Source organism: Neolamprologus brichardi, chromosome 3, assembly GCF_056152115.1.
Source record: "Neolamprologus brichardi isolate AB-2024 chromosome 3, ASM5615211v1, whole genome shotgun sequence".
NCBI classification, from domain to species: Eukaryota; Metazoa; Chordata; class Actinopteri; order Cichliformes; family Cichlidae; genus Neolamprologus; species Neolamprologus brichardi.
In genome coordinates this window covers 43,756,771-43,779,692 of record NC_142106.1, presented here as the reverse complement: position 1 = coordinate 43,779,692, position 22,922 = coordinate 43,756,771, and the positions used below count along the sequence as shown (strand labels likewise).

The window sequence follows — 22,922 nt, the reverse complement described above, 5'->3', positions numbered from 1 at the left end:
AAAATATTCATGCAGACCTTTAAATCCGAAGGCGCTTCATCTTTCCAGATCCTGTCTGAAATAAGCGCATGTCAGAGTTTCCCCTCCCTCTCAGCAGGCTGTGTCAGTGTTTACTGTCAGCAAACATCAATTCCCATAAAATCAGCGGCCGACGGTGACGCACAGAGCGTGGCCGACTGCGCTCCATCCCCATGACTAATCACTCATTTGATGATGCAGTGGAAAGGAAGCCGTTTGTCTCCATCATGGGACCAGGGGGTGGTGTCTCCGAGGGCCGCGGTGGACAGCGTGCTAAACTGGAATGCTCGACACAAGTTTAGGCCTAATCGTCTCATTGTCTCCGTTCTGCTTGAAAGGATCAGCAGCCGTGCTAAGCTCCTCGGGGTACCAGCACTCAGCTGCTCTCTGCCATCTTGCTTTGTCTTCTCTGCTGTTGTTTGTGTTTACTGAGCCAAGCAGTGGTTTTTTTTTTTCCGGTTATTAAATTTCATTCGTCTTGTTGAATTTGTGTTTTAGTTAATTGTCGTTTAACCTGTGCATCGTGGGATCCTTCATAGTAACTATTGGCCTTGGAGTGAATATGCATTTCTTTTTATCAGTAATAATTGAAATATGGATTTTAAGTCACGATAGGTTTGATGGCACGCCCGTCCACGTGCACGCATGGACTGTTTGAAGTGCGAGAGCAGCACAAAATGATGCCTGCCAGACATGTTCCTATGTTCATGTTCATGTTTGAGTGTTCTGTTGCCGTTACTCGCCTGTATTCAAATTGTCTGGGATCATCGGATGCCTCGGATTTATTGAAAGAACAGATGTATCCAGCACAAACATGGCTGCCTGATGTTTGTTTTGGGCTCCAGAGCGAGCTCTGACAACATTTCCGTGGCTGAGCAGATTATGTTACAGTGTCGTGCATTTTTCACTATAGCCGAGAACAACTTTGGCAGCTGAGGCGGTATGCTGACTTTAAAGCTTGGTGAGGGAGTGTAGGAGAGGAGCGGGGGGGTTGGTGCAGAGGACCTTCCAGTATAAAGGTGAAGTGGTCGGTGTACAGGTGTGCAGTGGAGGGCACAGACTCGTGGTAGCAGAGCCAGCACTGATCCTTTCTGTATCTCATATTCTGTCCCAACTAACTAGCAACATATTCCAGTAGTCTGTGAGGTATTTCACTGCTATAGGATACAAGGGACAGTTTCTGCCTTCAAGTCGCAGGGTTTAGCTCTCCCGTGAGAATGGATCTTGATCTATGGTCGCCCAGGGAAAAATAGCAGGTGTGTATTTATGTTAATGAGAGATGGTGCAAGAACTGCACACTTTGAGAGTCATATAGTTGTCAGTATATTGAGTTTCTCCCCTTCTACGTCCCTCGGGACTTTGGAAAATTATTTATAACTTGTTTATATTCATCCGAGACCAAATACTAGGCCTGCTGAAGATATAATATATCATGCGGTGGTTAGGCTTGAAAATGTTGCTCTTGAGCTCCCAAAACTTGTATGAGCGGACTTCAGTGGCTGCTCAGTAAGACAGATGTTGTCCCGCTTTTATCAGTATATTAATTATCCTACCAGGGGAGAGAGGATACTTACATAGAGAGGGTATCCAAAACCCACTGGAGGGAGGAATAAAATGATGACTCTACATGACGAGGAGTCTTCATGGATGACTTGAAAGAACTGCATGCCACATTATCAAGCTGTAAATGCTTGATAACTCCTGCCTCTGACTCCAAATGTTGGGAAAGTGGAAGGCGATTCTTAGTGATGTATCACACCGTCTTTATCGTGAATATATCTTAACACCATCACGATGCAGGTGCAGGTATCAGCTTTGTAGACGTCTTGTAGCCAGTAATCGTTTATATGTAGTAGCAGAAATCTGTTGAACAAAGGCAGATGATGTGATACTTTGTGTGTTGAGCTGGCACATTGGACTTCTTCTTCTTTGATCAAAAAGTAATAATGTGCTTTACTACAGCGGTCACCAACCTTTTTTGCGCCACGGACCGGTTTATGCCTGACAATATTTTCACGGACCGGCCTTTAAGGTGTCACGGATAAATACAACAAAATAAAACTAGTACCGGTAGCGAAAAAAAGAAGATTTATTCATAACACACGTGAAAAGACCCAGGAAAACCAAGTTAACGATAAAAACGATAACAAAATAACGCTGAAAACCATACATTTCACACCTGAGCCTCAGCTCTCGCGGGTTGGGGACCGCTGATTTACTATATGTTCCTTTAATAAAACAGTGAATTTGAAAATTCACGGGTAACATGATTAGTAATATTTTAGCGTTAAAAATATAATTTCAGTTTAAGAGCTTGCACATACTGGTGGAAAAACCATTGCTGTTCATTTAGATCAGCTGTGGCGCAAACCTTACACTGGGTGGGTGGTGTAATAGATTTGTTAAGCACTGTATGATACTCAGTATGTCAGATAAAGAATGAAAGGAGGAGCTAGACAGGAGTTGGGTTGCAAACTGGCTTGGAGATACACAACATGTGTGGGCTAAAGTGGGTAAAATTGCTCACCCTATTCACATCTGGATGCACAGACAAATAACACTTGAGCCATCAGCTGTTGGTTAACATTGGGATCAGTGAATCTACTGGATTTGAACTCAATATGACTTTGCAGGCTATCTGAACTAACGCCATAACTGATTTGTTCATAGTTTATTTGGAATAACTGAAGGAATCCTGTTAGTAAATTAGTAGGGAATTTCAACATTATCTCATAAATCTAGGTTTTATATTCAGACACATAAAACCTATTGACACTCACATTTTTAATGTTTGATATCCCATTCTGCCTTTAGTGATTTGCTCCACCTGAAGCCTGTAACAAGTCCCAAAAGTCAGCAAAAAATGTATTTTTCCATCTGTTCACTTAGTAAAAAAAGATCTTGCGCCCTTATTACAGTCGACTACTATACAGCCGTCTAACAACTACTTGTTTCAGAGAACTGAACATGGCAACCCAACAGCTGCCTGAGAAATTTCATTAAAAACGAAAACATCTTTGATCACGTAGTTTACATATGCTGGACAGCTTAGCGTCCTGCCATGAAATTGGCTGCACACAAAAAAATGAAAATAGACTTTGTAGTTTTTTGCAAAATTCATGTCCCGTTTACAGCATCATCATTTTGAGATTTGGCTCGAGGACGCACGTGATGTCGTAGCTGCATGTGTTCTTTCGGTTCAGCAACTTTTTGAAGACTCTGTTTCTTGTTTCTTATCCTTGGCTCCGTATCGCGGCTGCTGCGTGGATTCAAAGTGACAATGCAGATTGTGTCTTTGAACGCAGACATCGACTCGTAGTAAATGGATACACGGGCCTCTCTTTAAAAATGCACTTGTCTCCCACCTGAGATTGTCTGCCTTCATCTTCAACTTTCCTTTTCGTGCCGTTCTCTGTCAGCTAATTTGTTAGTTTACAGTGAAAGCAAAGTTGCGGTGTGGTGTGTGTTGCTGCGTACACACAGAAGGGCCAAAACTTGCTGAGATCTTAAAGGACGGGTTTGGCCCTGTCCTTGAGTTTGACATCTTTTAGACTGTTAAGCTGTCAGCCTGCATTTGAGGTGCTGAACCATCAAATATTCAAGGTTCTCAGTTTTTGCACAAAAATGACTACAACAACCGCAAAGACAAGACCTTCATCATTTATTCCACAATGACATAAAAGGAAATGTTACGTTATTAAGAGATTTTTCAAGTATTTGCCATGACCATACAGGGAGAGAGTTTCAAATAATTACGTCCATGTTTGTGAAAACCAACAGTCCAAAGACATGCAGTAAGTGGGTTTAGGTTAATTGGGGATTCTTAACAAGTGTGAGTGAGAGTGCAGATGGTCAGTGCGTCAGCCCTGCGACAGACTCATGATCTGTCCAGGGTGCACCTTGCCTCTCACCCTATGGTAGCTAGGATAGGCTTCAGCCCCACCGCAGCCCTGATAAGGATAAGGGGAACAGAATGGATGGATGGATGGTTTCCCCAATATCGACCTGCCAAGTGCTAAACTTCGAGCAAAGCTTTGAGCAGAGACCTCTCTCCCATATGCCGTCAAACCCTCTGTTTACAAGGGATGGCCAATCAGATAAAAGCTGCCATAAAGGGAGCGAGGCCCTGAAAGAGCAGGCTGTTAATACATTTTATTTCAGAGGGAAAGCTGGGGTGCTGCGCCCTCTACTCTAGCAGAGTCTAAGATTAAAGATATAGGTTAAAATAAGCAAAAGGTTCCTCTAATGCTAAATCATTTGTATGTGAAGTTGAAAAGCTACAAACTAATAATTATAGCTAAAAGTAAAACACAGAGTCTTACTTGATATGAAGTGGATCAGTTGTGGGAGGAAAAAGGGGAAAAAAATAGAAACTTTTTCCCTTGAAATATTAAATGAAAAATTTTTTTTTTTTAAAGATATTGGCAAAAAACAGTTTTTACTAGGGTCTGAAATACACATAATCATTTGGAATTATACACCAGCTGTAGGTGGTTACTTACATAACTCACTGAGGGCTTATACGCAAAAAATAGTATTACAAATCATATGAAAAATATCAAATGCTGTTAAACAGCTGTGGCCTATAGCTGTTATCAGATTAAGGCAGTTGAGCAAAAAGTTTATGATTTTGTTCCCTGTTGAAATGGAAATATTTACATACTTTAGCAGAGATGGAGCACACACTTCTGAAAAGCCATAAAAGCCATGAAACAAAGCGCGAGTAAACCTCAGTCGCTCGCCCCGTACAGTGTCTGTGTTGACCTGTTTTATAAATCTACTTCGTTTAATTCCTTTAGTCGAACATGCAAACGTTAGTGTAAAACAAATGAGTCAGCTTTAAGCCCCTCCTTTAGCTCATGCCTGTGTGAGAGTATTCACCATCTGCCCATTGTAAACATGGGCGTTAAGGATTTGTCGAGGCTTTGTATGTATACGTGGACACTATCCCATTTCCCCAGCTGCCTCCATGGTATGGGACATTCTGTTGTCATGCAGCACATGTTCACATTGTCAACAAAATAACTGAAGAGAAACAAATTATGCAAAAAGTATTTTTAAAGCATGATTGCACGCTTTGATAAATGATTGAATTTTTTTCAACCCACATGTGGTTCAAGTATGGAAGCTGTGGGTGGAGAGCTAACCACCAGCCCATCTGTGGGCATCGCACGCTAAGCTTTAGTTGTGGTAGAAACACAACAAAGCCAGAGGCAGAGAAAGAGAGGGGAGCTTGTTACCCTTGAGGGCCTCGGTCCTATCAGTCACTGTGCCACAACGATTCGCCCTGTAACTGATCCGTGGACGCCGAGTCTACAGGTCAACTGTGACAGTCTGCTTTGTGCATGTGTGTGTGTGTGTTTGCATCTTGTGGGTTTGTGTGCGTGTGCATCTGCATTCTGTCCCTCGATGCCGGGGGCTGTCGCTCTTCATCCCCTGCAGCAGAATGCAGAAACATGCATGTAGGAGGTGCGCATGTGGTCATTCGCTGCTAATGAAATGACATGCAGGTAGAAGCACGGCGAAGGGCATCATGGGGTTAGGCATGCAGGACAGCAATATGTTGCCACAGCAACAGTCAATGAGACTTTGTCCAAGTGAGAGGGAGAGGCAGGAGAGGCGGAAACAAGTCAAAGTGGAGCAGTTGCCATAGCGACTTCTCCATTGCAACTGCCTGTGAATTTCTCTCTCCCCGGTGTGAGTGTGTCTGCCTGACTGATGCGCTGGTTTTAGCGCCATAGCTCTGTATGGATGTGTCTGTGACACCCTAGTCTATCACTGGAGATTTACGGTGCTACATTTGCAGCCACCATACATACGTCTGTGTACTTAACACGGCATCTACATATATATAAGCAGCTTTCAAAGAGAGCTGCACGCCCTCCATCTCTCCTGCCTTCTATAATAGATGCAGTAGTGGTTATTTATGTGGTTATTCGCCACTACTGTTTGCTCATATCCTCAGGCCTGCACGCACACACACTCGCAGACACACAAACAGAAGCCAACAGGAGCTGTCACTGTGCCACTCTTCTGAGTCTTCTGTGCCATATGCTACCGTAGGCTCCTGGCAGGCAGGAGCGACGCTGCTCACAGTCAGCTAGGAGACTGGTTCAAAGGCCAACGAGGGCCCATCGGGGACCGTCCTACGTGCACGCACAGCGCTGCAGGAGAGGGCGTATGCTGAAAACTCTCAGGACTGACATTGGATGCTTTCTGAAATGAGCTGCATGAGTTTCTCAGTGGAGGATGCCAGAATTTATCATCATAGTTTCCCTGAGCAACCATAGAGTTTAAAGGGCACCTGTTATGCTCATTTTCAGCTTCATATTTTTATAATTAGACTCCACTGGAGTAGCTTTAAGTGTTTTGTGGTTCAGAATAGCCTTTATTCATCTTTTACCAGGTCTTGGTGCAACCTGTCAGTTCATCCAGTGACTGAAACTAGCCATTTTTGCTACCTTTCCAACGTTCCTCTGATTGGCTACCCCTTACAAACAAAAGATCTGAACAGAAAGTGGGTGGGGTCAAAGAAGTGGTAAATGGACTGGTTCTTATATAGCGCTTTTCTACTCTTCTGAGCACTCAAAGCGCTTTACACAACTTGTGCATTCACCCATTCACACCCATTCGCACAAGCACATTTCTCTAGGTGCTTTCTAGATAACATTCACACACATTCATACTCCGATGGATGCATCGGAGAGCAATTTGGGGTTAGTATCTTGCCCAAGGATATTTGGCATGCAGACTAGGGGAAGCCAGGAATCGAACCACCAACCTTCCGATCAGTAGATGACCTGCTCTACCACCTGAGCTACAGCCACCCCAGAAGTGTTCTGTTTGGGAGGCAGGTCATCCCCTCAAGCTAGAGGTAGAGAAATCACTGTCTCATTGTTTGTATTTTTTGTTTAATATGAGCATCCACCACTGTAACAGTATATTATATGTATATATCATCATATATTATATATACGAGGCGCTGGAGCCTATCCCAGCTGTCATAGGGCCAGAGGCGGGGTACACCCTGGACAGGTCGCCAGTCTGTCGCAGGGCCAACACACAGAGACAGACAACCATTCGCACTCACACCTAGTGGCAATTTGGATTATCCAATTAACCTATCCCCACAAGTTAGTTTAAATCACTACAGCTAATAATAGACAGATCCTGCCTCCAGTATGCACATTTATACTTATTTTCAGTAAAATAAATACAGAAAACTTTACAGGAAGCAACTCTGGAACTAAACTTTGTTTTGTAATGTTCTTGCGTAACATTTTCATGGGTAACTTTTTAGCTATCTTTCCATTTTTCACCTCAAGGCGGGACCCACCAACAATTTGTGCCAGTGCAAAATGATAGCGTCCAAGAAAACTGTGTTCTTCTAGAGATTCCACACAGGGGAGCTGACCTAGAAATAGGTTTCTATAGCTGTCCCTGCTGCTTAAGGCGACTTGAAATTTGCATTTATGGGGGTTCCGAGTTCCAAGGTGCAAAATAAAACGAGGAAATTATGGAAATTTATTGCACACATGATATATTGAGAGCCAGTGGCCTTTTATTTTGTGTTGATTGCTCACTGAATGCTCTTCAGAGGAGATACAGACATCAGCTCCACTTCTTTGGGGCCCGGCTTTGATATGTTTCCTAGTCATCCTGGTACCTTCGTTTTTACCTTCTGTATGTTGTGACACATTGCTTTGAGTGTGTTTACTAGAGAGTGGCTGTTTGCACAGTGTTAAACATCTCTTCTCTGCAGCAGAGAGCTCTTTGGGGTGAACTCTGACACCAACACGTTGAGCTACCCCATCATAAGAGCTGTTGTGCAGATATTCTGTGAATTTATCTGGACATTCTCTGTTGAAACTAATTGCCTCAGGCTGCCATCAATTTTCAGTTGCACACACAGATGCTTTTGCACTGCGCTAGGAATTGCATCAGTTTTAGTCAATCTGGGCCTCAGTGTGAAGTAAAGACTGATGCACGACAGGCTCTAATGTGAAGCACTACAGTAGCTGGTAATTTTCTTCAAGCCTTTTTTTTCTCGCTTTAATCACCAGGAAACATTTGACAAGATTCTCACGGTGGCCCCTCTCGTTAATGCCTGTTGTTAGAATCATTGGCTGAAATCTAAATGAGCTCAAGCCCATTTTTAAAGGTTGGCATCCAGCCGCAGGAAGTAATGCAGCACTGATCCAGTGCTGTGTTTATATCACGCTGCAGTTAGTTCCATATACTATGGTCTAACACAATGTCTAATCATAACTGTGAATGCAGTCATTGACTTTTTGTTCTTTCACACTCTGTTTTTCCCTGTTTGTGCATGTAGATATCCGTGACCGCAGGAAGAAGCCGGTGATGCTGTTTATTCACGGCGGCTCCTACATGGAAGGCACAGGAAACATGTTTGATGCCAGCGTCCTCGCCGCCTACGGCAACGTGATCGTGGTAACCATGAACTACAGGCTCGGCGTGCTCGGTGAGTGGCCCTCATGACTTTTTCATGCTAACATATTTGCACCAACAAATAGATTAGATTTATATTCCATCTCTCTCCAAACGCTGAGCTAAAAGAGCATTTCTTCTTTTCTCTAAACGGAGTCGATGATGGGTGACATGAATAGAACCCATCATTGTAATGACAACCAGTCCAGGGCCTGATCGTTACAGCTCGCTTACTTATAGATTTCCCCTCACTGTCTAAACACCGATTGTGTAATTCTTTAATTTTCTTTGAATACTGATGGGCTTTTTTGTTTGTTTTGTTTTTGTTTTTTACAAAACTTTTGCATTGTAAACCTTTTCTTGGAAACAGGGGGAGCTGAGATGAAGACACTAGCCAGACTGTTTCAGCTGAAACACACCAGAAAGGAAGTTTGGCTCGTCTTTACCCAGTGTGCAGTGTGAATAAAAAGAAAAAAAATGTTACAATTCAAGCTTAGTTTCCATGGTATCCCTTGGTGATGGTGCCAGGATAGATCATGATCATTTGGTAAAGTTGTGGATGAATCTGGTATCTAGAAAAATACAAGTATTGTGGTGGAGCCTGATACAATGGGACTGGAAGGATCAAAGTATAAAAATGTGCAAAGACTCATTGAGTGTTTATGGTTAAATGCTGAAGTCTAAACCAGGTTGAATCAGCTGCACATATTTCTAGGAGGACTGTAATTTATAAAGATGTGCACAGTTTTATCCATCCATCCATCCACTCGCTTCCACTTATCCCCCTTAGTCGCAGGGGGTGCTGGAGCCTATCCCAGCTGTCATAGGGCGATAGGCAGGGTACACCCTGGACAGGTCGCCTGTCTGTTAAAGGGCTAACACACAGAGACAGACAACCATTCGCACTCACATTCACTCCCGCATTCACACCTATGGGCAATTTAGATTGATCAGTTAACATATCCCCACTAACTGCATGTCTTTGGACTGTGGGAGGAAGCCGGAGTACCCGGAGGGAACCCACATAAGAACATGCAAACTCCACACAGAAAGACCCCGGCCTAGTGGTGGAATTGAATTCAGGACCTTCTTGCTGTGCGGCAACAGTGCTAACCACCGTCCCACCGTGCATCATGGAGCCTTTTCTCATAAAATAGAAGAATGCAGAATAAGTAGAATGAAGAGCAGGTAGAAGCGAAGGCAGATATGGTTTTGCAATATATTAATCAGAAGAATTTTACTTTCAAAAATGTGGTCGAAAACATATATGGAGCCATAATCAGCAGTGACTTATTTTAAGTTGGGAGGAATGAAGCACATGGCTTCATATGCACTAATTTCTCCTAAAATTAAAAAAAAAAATCTTACCTTAAATCTTGTCTAGATTTGTCTACATAATTGTTTCCCAACCACTGTGGATAGGTGTGCCATGAGAAATAATCAGGTGTGCCGTGGAAGATTATCTGGTTCAACCTGATTAGTAACGGGCAGATTGATTACTTTCTCTTCCACTAGAGGGCAGTACAACTACCTGCTCTAATTAAATGGGTTGCTAACTGCCAATAAAACAGAAGAAGACGAAGAAGAAATGACATAATAGTCATGCTGTGAGTGAGACGACAAAGTGTGTAATAAATAAATAGATAAATATTTGAAAAGAAACCGTAGTCAATCTGACCTGGATCCTGGAGAAAATTCCGACCCAGATGAAGCCCTAGCATGAGTAGTGGTCAAAAGAAAGCAAAAAAAGTACACTGGGGACAAACCAAACCAATTCCACTGTGCCTGGTGCGCATGGGGAAAGTGATCAATATCCTTTTTGTGACATTTTTGTTTGGTGGTGTGCTGTGTGATTTTTCTAAAGTGAAATATGTGCCGTGGCTCCAAAAGGTTGGGAAACACTGGCTTACATAGAGTTAAAGTTAAAGTGCTGCGAAAAACTGTTTACACCCTTCCTGACTTCTTTCTTTCTTTTCTTTTTTTTTTTTTTTGCTTATTTATTATCCTTGCGGCACTATGTTAATAAGTAATTGCCCTCTAAACCTAATAACTGGTTGTGCCATCCTTGGCATCAACAGCTGCAATTAAGTATTTGTGATAACCGGCAGTGAATCTTTCACATTGCTCTGGAGGAAATTTGGCCCACTCTTTTTTGCAGAATTGTTATAATTCAGACTAAATTGTTTTTGAGTATTAACAGACTCCTTAAGGTGATACCAAAGCATCTTATTTTGTTTGGTTTCTTTTTGAGCTATTCAGAGGTGGACTTGGATAACCCAAATGCAACACCTTCAGAGCACAATGATGGTTGGACATTGTCCTTCAGAATTTCCTGATACAGAGCAGAATTCATGTTTCCCTCAATTACGGCGAGTCTAACAGGTCCCGAGGCAACAAAACAGCCCAAGACCGTTACACTACCACCATGTTTGACTGCTGGTGTGATTCTTGTAGAATCATGAACTCTGAACTTGACTGAGGCAAGTGAAGCCTGCAGGTCTTTAAATATTGTTCTGTGTTATTTTGTGACCTGATGAGTCATCAGTAGACTCTTGGAGGTATCTTGGTAGGCCAGTCACTTCAACACTGGAGTCCTAAAGCCTTAGAAATGGCTCTTTTCAGACTGATAATAAAAGTATGTCAGCTTTTTCATTATGTGGTGGCATGATGTGTTGCTTTGTGAGATCTTTTAGCTTACTTGCTTAATCCTCGTACTCTTGTCACCATACATCCTGTTTTTTTATTTGGCTACTGAGTCCTGCATTGCCAGGAAGTCCATTAAACGTAGGAGTGGAAGAAGAGAACAAGCATGCAAATCATATACAGATGTGGCATTTTTACTGACGTGGAAATGCACCTCACAATTCCTCATTTTAACTGCACGCCCTCGCCCAGAACCTCCAACCTTCAGGTGACTGTTTTGCAGATGTATAATTCATTCCACAGAGAGTAGGGATTGTAAAAAAAAAAAAAAAAAAACCTTTGCAGAGTATTGTGGTAGGGGAAGGTTTGGTTATGATGCACTTTTGAGCTGTTAGTACCAGCAGCAGCACTGAGGGAAAGTGAGGGATTTGGAAAGTGGTTAAAGTGGCTTTACAGGCCCGGTGTAGCACGCTTTAACCTGTCTGCTCAGTTCACTGTGAGATCTGCCAGCACACTATTGTCTGCCACCTCAGCTCTCCAGCACGAGCGCGTCATCCCTTTTTTGAAAATACACTCGACTTCTCCTCTTTGTTACCGCACTCTGTCTCGCTCCACTGAGACCAAGTAATTTAGCTTGGAGAGGAGGAACATGCCTCTAAGGAGGCAGGTGCTAACTAAAGGAAACTAAGTGCTTTAGATATTTCATTAGCCGAAGAGAGAGCGGGCTCCTGGAAGCTGTTTTAAAATAGGCAGCCTGGCTTTGATTTGTTTTGTTTCTTTCTTAAAGGATGTTGCTGTGTTGTTTTTGGAGCATTTAAACCGCCTTTACTGCGGTGACACATTTTCATTTGCATGCAATTACCTAAAGTGTTTGCTTTTCAGTGCTTCCCTATTGAATTCATCAGCATTTTTTGCTACAGTGAATAACAGAATGCAATATGAAATATCTATTAAAGGACTGTTAAAAGGCCTTTTTGTTGCTTTTGTTATTGTTGATTGCTGCTATCTATAAAAGTGTAATTCTTCTCATCAAGTTAATTGTCACAGAAATGTGCTGGTAACGAGTTTGTTACTTTGTTAAGAGTGACAGTTTTGGCCAAAATCTAGCCGCTGTGGTTTAGAGTCAGCGCTAGTGTCATTCTCCTTCTAAAAGTGCTGCTACCAGGCTTGTGGAGCTGTAATTAGCTCTAATTAGCTTGCAGGTGAAGTGGTGCTCATTAGCAGCCGGCACACACTTGTTATCATACAGAATAATGTGAATACTACTGCAATGCCATGGCTATCCTGAGTGCTATCACGCTAGCTAACCTGACTGACACAACTGTAAAAGTGTGAAAAGGGTATTTTCTTTTTTTTTCTTCTGTCAAATTGAAATGATTGAGAAAAACATGGGCGCATGCTAGTATTTCTCATGGTACCAGGTAGTTTATTTCATGTTTACAACATTTAATAGAGAGGGAACCAAATCACAGTTAGCTTTACTTACCTCATCTGACCTCTTTTAGCCCTGAATTTGTGTCTGGAGGTAGTCGAATAAATAGTAAATGGCCTGTATTTGTATAGCGCTTTTCTAGTCCTTAAGGACCCCAAAGCGCTTTACACTACATTCAGTCATCCACCCATTCACACACTGGCGATGGCAAGCTACATTGTAGCCACAGCTGCCCTGGGGCGCACTGACAGAGGCGAGGCTGCCAGACACAGGCGCCACTGGGCCCTCTGACCACCACCACTAGGCAAATATGGGGTTAGTATCTTGCCCAAGGATATTTGCCATGCAGCCAGGAATCGAACCACCGACCTTCTGATTAGTTTCTGACCTGCTCTGCCACCTGAGCTACAGCCACCCCTCATCTGAACAGCTAAACTCATCATATATTTGCCATATCCTTTATTCCCTTTGAAACTGATGTAGTTATTTGAGCTATTTTTCTAGCTTTAACAGCTAATGGCAACAGCAGGCTACTGAGTAAAATGTTGAAGAAGTAGAAGTACACTGTCACTGTTAATACAGGAACTAAGAGGGTAAAAGCAGCAAGGCCCTGCTAAACAAATGTACTTGATTTCATTGACTTCCTTAGAAGTGCATCAAGAGTGAGGACCACTATAAAAGAAAAATTTGGCAGCTTGTTGTTAAGCGCATTCAGGTTTGTGTTACCACAATGCCACAGAGGAACCTTATCAACAGTTGTTATTGCCCATCAGTCTGTGTGTCTGTTACGTGGCATTAATGATCTAAAGCAAAGCAAGCGAACATGTGAGAGATTGATAAAGTCATACAGAAAGCAGTTACTAAATAAAAGAGCTTTTCAATCATTGTGTGTGCTTTTGTTTAACCATGGCTGTATATTAGCCAGCTTAATGCTTATATTTTTGTGTATGTACGGAAAAAAATCCACAGTGCTTAGGACCAGCAGTGGATCAGTTTAGATCAGATGGGCCACCAAGCTTGTAATAGACTGGCAGAAACCCTGTTTCTGAAAGGAAAAGCAATTCTAGCAAAGTTCCAGGTTAGATGAACTTGGGAATAGAAAGCAAAGGCTAGTTTCCTGTTTTTCTCAACATAACAAGGGGATTGGTAACTTTTCAGGCATTAGGTTTCTACTTCCAGACTAAAACCTGGCAACACTGTTGGCTTGTTAACTTGTTAATTTGTGCTCCCAGCGCTCTTTGATTTGTTTTTATCAGTAAGATGCAATGTTTTTTTATATGTGGTCAACAACAGCGTCATATATCTGTTAGTACTCTTATAAAGCAATGCTGTATGATAGCTCTGCATACTGAGGATATTCACAGTGCTGTTTCATGCCAGCTTGAACCTGGTGTGTTGACTTTTAGATGAAAGTAATCCTGTACAAAAGACATTTAAATGTGTGGATTACAAATGTAGTTTTCAAAGATGATAAAAATAAGTCAGGTGTCTCAGCGGCATTAGATTCACGCACTACCTAATGACGTGAGCATTAGGTTGGACTTAATTATCTGTCCTTGTATGTTACATCTCTCTCCCTCCTTCCAGTCCTCCAGCTGCATTTCTGCATTTTCTTCGTCCTGCACCCTGTCTGTAACTCTCTCATCACATTCTTTGAGTCAAGGAGAAAGCAAATTGCGGGGGAGACTTTGTCATTTGTATGCAAAGAGACGGCCACAGCCATCTCCCAAATATGAGAGCCATCCAGAGCAATTTGGCCATGATTGGGAGAAATGTGAGTAATCTTTCACCCCATGCATCCTGCATGATGGATGGCATTTTCCTTTGACAGAGAGAGGCACGCAGCAAAGCTAGTGTGGGGTTAGAAGCGAGCGTTTGTGTGTTTAGAGGTGGTGTGCACCAGGCACGTGTAGGTGCATGCAGCCATGCATATCAATGTCTGCTCTGTGGATACGCTGTGCGGTGGTTTCTGCTGTTTGTGTTCTTGCTTCAGCAATCCGACATGTCGATTTGGAAGGGCGATGCAGGAATTATTGATACAGAAGCTAGATGTGGCCATGTGATATGAAAACTCGAAACAGCGTGTGTTTCTGCGCAGGCCGACGTCTTCGCATAAGATTATATTCGATATCATCAGCGATGCAGTCTTCCGGTGCTGCAGTCAGCAGTGCAAGAGTTCAGTTTTGTGGTCTTGGTTTACAAAGCCTACCACAAATTAGTCTGGGTCTCGCAAAGTTTCCTGTGCTGTATGGTTTCGACGTAGTGATGTATTTAATTACCCTGATCATATAAATGATTAAAGCTGGAGTTGAGTTAATTGGAATGCACTGCTGCTAATTAGGACTTAAAGCTGGTCTTTGAAACATGCCTTGCCCATACTGTATCTGGAGAGCAAAAGGAAGTGCAATTTATTCTGCTCCTGAAATTGAATCTGGTTGTCAAAACTCATAAACACATAAAATTCAAATCATTTAATGTATAGTAAATGTTTTTGGCACAAGTAGGGGTGGGCGACTGGATGAAAATAATGACTATCGATGATAGGCTCAGGCCATCGGCGATTGTATTTACAAGGGCTATTTATTTATTTATTTATCTGCTCATGAGTAAGTTTGCTAATAATGATGGAGCTAATAGAAGCAGTCAACAGAATAGCAGTGCTGTTTTAACAGCACCCTCTTTCATCTGCGAGCCAATGCCCCCACCTCATCTGCTTGTTGATGGAGGTGCAGAAGCTGGTGATAGCCTATCATGGACACGTACATGCTCATGCAAGTTAGTTGTGTTTGAGTACTTTGCTTGCACTATACGTCTGCACAAGTGGCCGCTTTGGTTACATTCTTAGGTTTACCTCTTTCATCTGGTTTAAAGCCAATGGCAACCTTACAATTTTTTAGTGCTGTGAGCGTTAACTCGCCGTCATCACGACTAACGCGATTAATAATTAACCCATCTGGAGCGCAGACTGAGTCAAAATCCCTCTGTCATCAGTCATCAGTGTTCTCTTTTTATTTCTCAAGTAATAATAATGGATTGCATTTAAATAGCGCTTTTCAGGACATTCAAAGCACTTTACAATTCCACTATTCATTCACTCTCACATTCACACACTGGTGGAGGCAAGCTACAGTTGTAGCCACAGCTGCCCTGGGGCAGACTGACAGAAGCGAGGCTGCCATATCGCGAATTACAAGATGAGCTACCCAACCCCCTGAACCACGGTCGCCCCATCAAGTGTATATACATGTATGCATACTGGAGAATATTAGAAGCTCTTTGGCAAAGGCAGACTTGTGACGTGTTTTAAAAGCTAGCTGAGTTTTTACAGGACCTTAGTTCCACGCAACACTCTGACAGCTGTAGTTGTCTGTGGCTTTGAAAGTTTCTCTTCTTTCAGGCTTTTTTAGTGCATGTTTAACAGGTCTGATGACTCGTGTTAACAGGGGGTTATTCAAAATTTGTTGTTGAGTAGCAGTTAGCAAGTAGCTTCTAGATGCCAACTTGTGATGATAGTCATAGCACATTGCATCCTACCAAGGTTAAAGTTACTATTGTTACAATGGTTTGATGTATAACGTACAGAATTGTCATGCAAAAAAGGGATATATAACCCTGAGTTAAACTTCAGTCAGGAGAACAACTGAGATAATCCATCCACAATACGAGGTTACCCATATGGAAAAGATATATATAAATCTTATAAAGTTTGTATCTGTCTTGTGTGAAACTTGTATGAAAAGCATACAAGAGTAAAAACAGATATAAGATCCCTTGAAAAATTATATAATGAAACTTGTATGTTTTGGATACTTACTAAAACAATATATGAAAGTAATGAGAAAGTGGCCACTTTCATGAGTAAATCATGTAAGCCTTATATGACTTAACTCATGAAAGTGGCCACTTTCATGAGTTAAGTCATATAAGTTTTTACTATTTCTTTTCCATATGGGTAATCATTAATATACTGCTGCAGGAATACAAAGCATTAAAACATGTTAAAAAAAAAAAGCAACAGCTTTAATAAACACAGAGTAGTTTGGACCTGGAAGAAGGATTCACACGTCATTACTGTTACAATACACTCAACACTGTCTACAGGGTGGGCCATTTATATGGATACACCGTAATAACATGGGAATGGTTGGTGATATTAAAGTCCTGTTTGTGGCACATTAGTATATGTGAGGGGGCAAACTCCTCAAGATGGGTGGTGACCATGGTGGCCATTTAGAAGTCGGCCATCTTGGATACAACTTTTGTTTTTTCAATAGGAAGAGGGCAACTGGTAATGTCACAAGAAAAATAATGGTGTGCTTGGTGTACCCTGTACATCGCATGCATGCATCACGGAGTCGAGCGCTCTCTTCAGTCGTTTTCTTTTTGTTGTTTGTTAGGTTTAATATAAAAAAAAAAATTCTACATTGTCTTCAGTCTTAAAAAAAGGTTTGTTTTATCAGCACACGCTAGGCTAATGTCTACTGTTGAGCAAAAAACTATTTTGTCCTAATTTCCAATTAAAAAAAGGGAAAAATCTCTCTCTCTTTCGAGGACTAAAAATATTTGAAGCAGGTGACAGTCAAATTGTTCTCCGTGTTGGACCAGGGTAGTGTTTCTATACTGCTTTTCTAATCTTACCCACAATTCAAAGCACTTTATGTAGTGAGATGTACTCCACTCTTACCTTCATCCCAGACTGCAGCTCCCGCCTTTATCCTGGTTAGTGCTTTGCTACTTCTGCGGCCTATTTAGATCGCCTCTCCCTTGTGGCAACTTGCTCCTTAATCCATCCATTGTAAACCCTTCACAGCATCTCATTTAGCGAGTTACAATCCCAGTCAGGACAGCAGAGTCGCTCTGTGTCCTGTGGGAAGAAAACCTCCAAAAACTATTTCTTGAAAGAACTAGTCTTGACTTATTATAATTTCTTTTTAATAATAATGTAAAAATTCCCCCACTCTGCTTCTTTTTTTATTATTATTCGAAAACAGTTATTAAGGAATAAAGGCATAGCTGGGATTTACATTTCCATTAGCATGTAAATAAATAGTTTCTCTCACTCTCTCTGCTAATCTCTCCCCTCTGGGCTTTATCTATATGTTTGTGTCTGTGTGTGCGTGATAGAGTTGATACGTGAGCATTTAAGAAAAACAAAATGAAAGTCGAGCACAGACAGGATGGCAGTAATAGAGGTTGGGGGTCGTTTTTTTCCCGTCTGGCTGATTGAGAGATGTGATCTTTTCTCTCTCTGTCTTCCCTGACGCCCTTATTTAACAGCTGCCTCGCCAGCCGTGGCGGCGCTACACAAATGCTAACCACCGTGGAATTATTCACCTAGCAGGACACGCCTGACTCTGTGCGTATGCTAATGCGGTGGAGTCGTACCTGTCTGCAGCCAGACAGGCGGGCTTGCAGCGAGACGGGCTTCGAAGGGGTAGAGAGGAGCAGCAGGCAGTCTCCGGCGAGGTCTCCGCAGGGAATTCGGCCGAGTTAAATATGTAATGAAAAGCTTCACCGGGCCACCGAGCAATTGACCTTGGCTCGGCTGCCGTGGAGACAGACGTGCTTACAGTACATACGTCACCTCCACCCCAGCAAGCTTTTTACATCCCTCGGCTGCCTGAGAGGAGAGAAAATGAGACTGTGCATTCATTCAGACATTAACAATGATGATAAGAGCACAGAGGTGGAACAGCATGGGACAAAGCTTATAGAATTTGTTATTTTTAGTGCTGCAACCCCTTGCATGGATGTAATGTATGCCGCCTGTGTGTGTGCGCGGCCAAGGCGCTCTGAGAATACAGGGTGAGAGATTTTAAGAGATGAGAGAAGTGACAGTGGGGGAGAGTGAGGGCAGAGAGCAGGAGATGAGGGAGGAGAGGGGCTCCATTTGCCTGCGATGCTAAAAATAAAACTTGCATATTTTTGAGTGTGCACTAGAGTAGACATTCAGCTAGGGCACAATTATATATGCTTCGTGCTGCTGTCTGTGCGCACGCACGCAGGAGAGATGGCATTGACTCTTCATTACAGTACGCACACACACACACTTTTTTACACTGTTACTTTTGAATTGGTATTCATAGAGCGTGGATTTGAAAAATGTCTCCTCCAGGCTTCTGTGGGGGGTCTTTAGTTGCGGGGGGTTGGCTGCGCGTGCCGTACTACAGGCAGACATTAGTGTGAAACGTGACCTGACAGGACCAGAGAAGATATTAAGACACACGCGGGCTGTTCCTCACAGCCAACCGCACGCACACGCGCACACAATATTCTCAGTCTCCATAGCAACCCCCGACAGAATTGATGAGCAAAGTCCTATTGACTCTGTGTGAGAGGAGAGAAAGAGGGACCATAGTGTCTTAAGTGTGTGTTGGGCGGTATAGAGTGTGACTTTGAGAAAGAGGACAGGCTGGTCCACTGTTTTCTGAGAGGGGATTAGCACCTCAGCTAGCCTCTGTCTCACACACACACACACACACACACACACACACACACACACACAGGTGAGACGCTCTCCTGCGCTGACACACACATTAACACAGTTTCAGACGTGTTTTCAGACATCCCTCATGACGTCTTTTCATCTGTCCCCAGACGTTGTTTCTCCTCTGTTTGTCCATGGCCTTGATGCTCAGCCAGTCAGTCAGCTGATCTGACTCTTACTTTCTCATCTTCTCTTCTGCTCTCATCATAATTCACCTTAAAGGAACTTCCAATAATCCTAATAGGGAACCATTCCCACTAGTGACGGTATTTCTTATTTCAAGAGGACACCCGCTGCTTATGCCAACACCCACTCTTTCTTCTCCAAGTCAGAACTGTGGCTTCTCTTTCAATTAATCCAATACAATACAGTAAAAGTATTGTATTGTAAGTCTCTTTTCTCTTGCAAGGCAGTATTGAATCGTGTGTTTTGGAGTTTGGTTATTATTTCACTGTTCCTTTTGTTGCCATAAAAAATAAAGCTTGTGTAGCGAGGTGGCACAAAGGACAGTCTGTACGTCATGAAAGTAATCCTTGTATTACCACTTTATTTAAAAAGCACCTGAAATTGATTTATGGAAATGCAGATTGTATCTGTCATCTGCATGAAACTAGCATCTGCTAGCTAAATACAGGCTTTTAGCAAAGCAAAACTGCTACTCTTCTAAAAGATGCTACTGATATCCACAGAGTGATAATGTCGTGCAGCGAGACCCACTCAGTACATTCAGAGGCACTCGTAATGTAGTGTGCATGCCCTCTGGACTATGTAACTAATATGCACAAGGAGTTGCAACAGGGTGTTATGTTACCTTCAGGCAGTAATGTTATAATGTGACAAGTTACTTTCAAAGGTCACTTTATCCAGCAGTGCTTCCTACCTTCACATCTCCAACATTATAAATCTGTAAAGACTTTCAGTTTAGATTTAATCATAAAGAACAGCCACAGTGTCATAAAAGCTTCAGTGGGGTTTTTTTTCTAAATGATTCAAAAGCTTGCCTTTCCCACTGTTGCAAACGATCAATCCTCATTGTAGCCTGAACACCTCATAGTATCCCAACAGAACACTTTACTCACAGACCGCAGGCTAACTTGTAGTTCCTAAAGTTTTTAAAAGTGTGTCCTTTAGCGATCTGGTCCTTCACCAGTGGAATCAGCTCCCAGTTTGGATTCAGGACACAGAAACCATTTCTTTACTTTCTAATGAAGCTAATAGTCAAGGCAGGATTAGTTGACCCAGAACCATCTCTTACTTACGCTGCCATAGGCCCAGGGTACTGAGGAACTTCCCATGATGCAATTCTTCTTCATTCTCCATGTGCTTACATGCCTCTGCTGCATGCCATTTTCTCTACTTTCTCCTGTCATGTTTTGTTTATGGTCTCTTTTTGCTCTGCTTTTTTGGTTCTTCAGGAGGTTTCTTCTTCTTAAAGCAGGGTTTTTCTTTGCCGCTGTTGCCAAGTGCTTCCTCATTGATTCTTGGGGTTTTCTCTAATATTGTAGGGCCTTATTGAAAACACCTTGAGATAAGATGTTCTCGAGATGTTCTTGGGTACTGGTGCTATATCTACATGAAACTGAATTAAACTTGAACTGAACTGCCTTAGAGTTTATATTAGTGACATAAAGCAATCACAGTGAATCATTTTTCTTGTCTCTTCATCTTTTTCATTGACGTAATCCAGTGTTGGACTCAAAACTGGGCTTTGTTGGGGGTTATATAACACTTGATGTGTTTCCTTACTGGGCACAAATCTGTTAATTCCAATTATCAGAACTGGGAAAGCTATAATGTCAACAATTTCATTGAGACCTGGCTATAAAACCATAGGCGGCCACCCTCTTTACCTTCTTACTACTTTTACTTTCTCTTCTCCATTTGCTCCCATGTTTTGTCCTCTGCTCATCTTCCATTTCATTTACCTCCAAATTCTGACTCCCATCCTCACACACAGTACGTGGTTTGCTGTGGGTGCTCTTTTAAAAAAAGAGTTATGGGGCAAATTACCCTGATGTATGTCTCACATGTCAAACAATCAGCTTGGTAAGTGAGAAACCATGGGCTGGTAATAGCTGCGGATGGATCATCATTACAGAGGGATGACAGCCGTTTGAATCATCGCGCAGCGCTACAGGGCTAACTGGGGGACTTAGTTCTCCCATGGGGATAGCGGAGTTGTTTGGGGAACCAAACGATCATCGGCGTGCATCTGTACATTCAGACTGGCGCTCATAAAGACAGGCTGTTAGCGAGTGTAAACACTGCTAAGAAAAGCAGTCAGCATTTGTATGTGGAACCCGCCGCGGTGCCGTGTGATGTTTGTGTCAGCCTTTGAGCTCTCTTTGCAGGCAGCCAACACAAAGACGTAATAATTAACATATGGCATTAGGATTCTACAGTGCTGTGTATTTAATGCTCACTGCACTGTAGGCTGTGTGTGTGTTTGTTTCTCTTAGCATTCACTCAAACAGAAGTATGTGCTTTGGTTGCAGTGAATTACTAATGTAATCACAAACACAAGCCGACTTTTCTGTGAACAAGAAGCAATCCCCCATTGAAAGTGTTACACCATTAAATGTGATTTTTCTTCATTTCTTTCTTTCTTTATTTTTTGCCTTCTGTTCTGCTTCGTCTTAAGCTTGAGCTTGTTTTTAATGATTTTCCGAATATTCCCAAACACCTCTCCATGATCCTGTCAATGTGTTGCTGTCACCTGTTGGTTATGTGTGAGTTATGAATGACAGGTGATGGATTTTTCACCCGAATGAATTAAAATGGCCTTTTTTTGCCTCTCCTCTGACAGTATCCATGTTGTGTGGCTTTATTTGAAGTCAGTGCATCTACTGCTGTAAATTTATACCTGCTTGGGCGTTAAACATTGATGTCATCTAATATCTAAAACCAGGAGCCCTTCATGAAGCCATCTGGACCTGAGAGCAATGACAAAACACGCAGAGTGTTGACATTTTGTAAAATTAGGATTGAAGTGAAATAAAGGTGAAAACTGCCAATAAATTAGTTTGGCCCTAAAGGCATCTCATAATGTGAAGAATGGGTTAGAAAGAAATTCAATAATCTGCTCTCGGTCAGCAGGATTGCAGCCTTGGGCGCTTAAAAAATGTAATTTCTTCTTCTGTTGTTTTAGCTGCTAGATTGTTGCACAGTATTTAGAATTTCGATACATGTGGGGGATATTTTTAGAAACGCCTTAAGATCTTTAAAAAGATTGGGAACGCCGTCCTTAATGTCATCTGGTCTCATATCAGAACCACCAGGAATACGAGGAACGTTGTACCTCCAAACATTTATTCTTTGTGCCGGATAATCAGTCAAAAAAAAAAGGTATTGGCGACTAGTCCTGGCCACCGTGATCAACCCAGGCTCACAGCAAAAATAGTAAAAGCTTTTACAAATGCTATAACGCAGAGGTCCCCAACCCGCGGGCCACAGACTGGTACACGGACCAGTACGGAAATTTGTGGTTTTCAGGGTTTTTATCGTTAACTCGGTTTCCCTGGGTCTTTTCCTGTGTTGTAGTTGTGTGTCTTATTTTGAAAGAAATATTTACACGTTACCATAGCGACCAGAGAGCATTAAGGGGCAGAGAGGGGGATGTTACTCTCAATGTTGTTGGCGATTTAAGGTAATAAAGTTACACAATTACACAGTGAATTTGCGGTTTTTATTATTATATTTACAAAATACCACAGTTTCTGTCTTAGTCGTATCTTTTTATCCTGTTGTATTTGTCCGCGACACCTTAAAGGCCGATCCGTGAAAATATTGTCTGACATTAATAAGGGTTGGGGACCGGTGCTATAACATCCTGTCTGTGATAGATTTGTACATCTTTAAAAAAGTGTCATCTCACAATATAAATGATATAGCAGC

At 42.2% G+C, this 22,922-nt stretch overlaps 1 protein-coding gene across 2 annotated transcripts in view; it reads left to right on the top strand.

Annotated features, from left to right (window-relative positions):
- LOC102778775 (neuroligin-2-like) overlaps nt 1-22,922 on the top strand; it is a 255,467-nt gene that overhangs the window by 157,894 nt on the left and 74,651 nt on the right. For both annotated transcript variants that reach the window (XM_087837706.1, XM_087837705.1), the window contains one exon: nt 8,351-8,500. In XM_087837706.1, the coding sequence (XP_087693832.1) occupies nt 8,351-8,500 (150 nt within the window). The remainder of the gene's footprint in view (nt 1-8,350; nt 8,501-22,922) is intronic.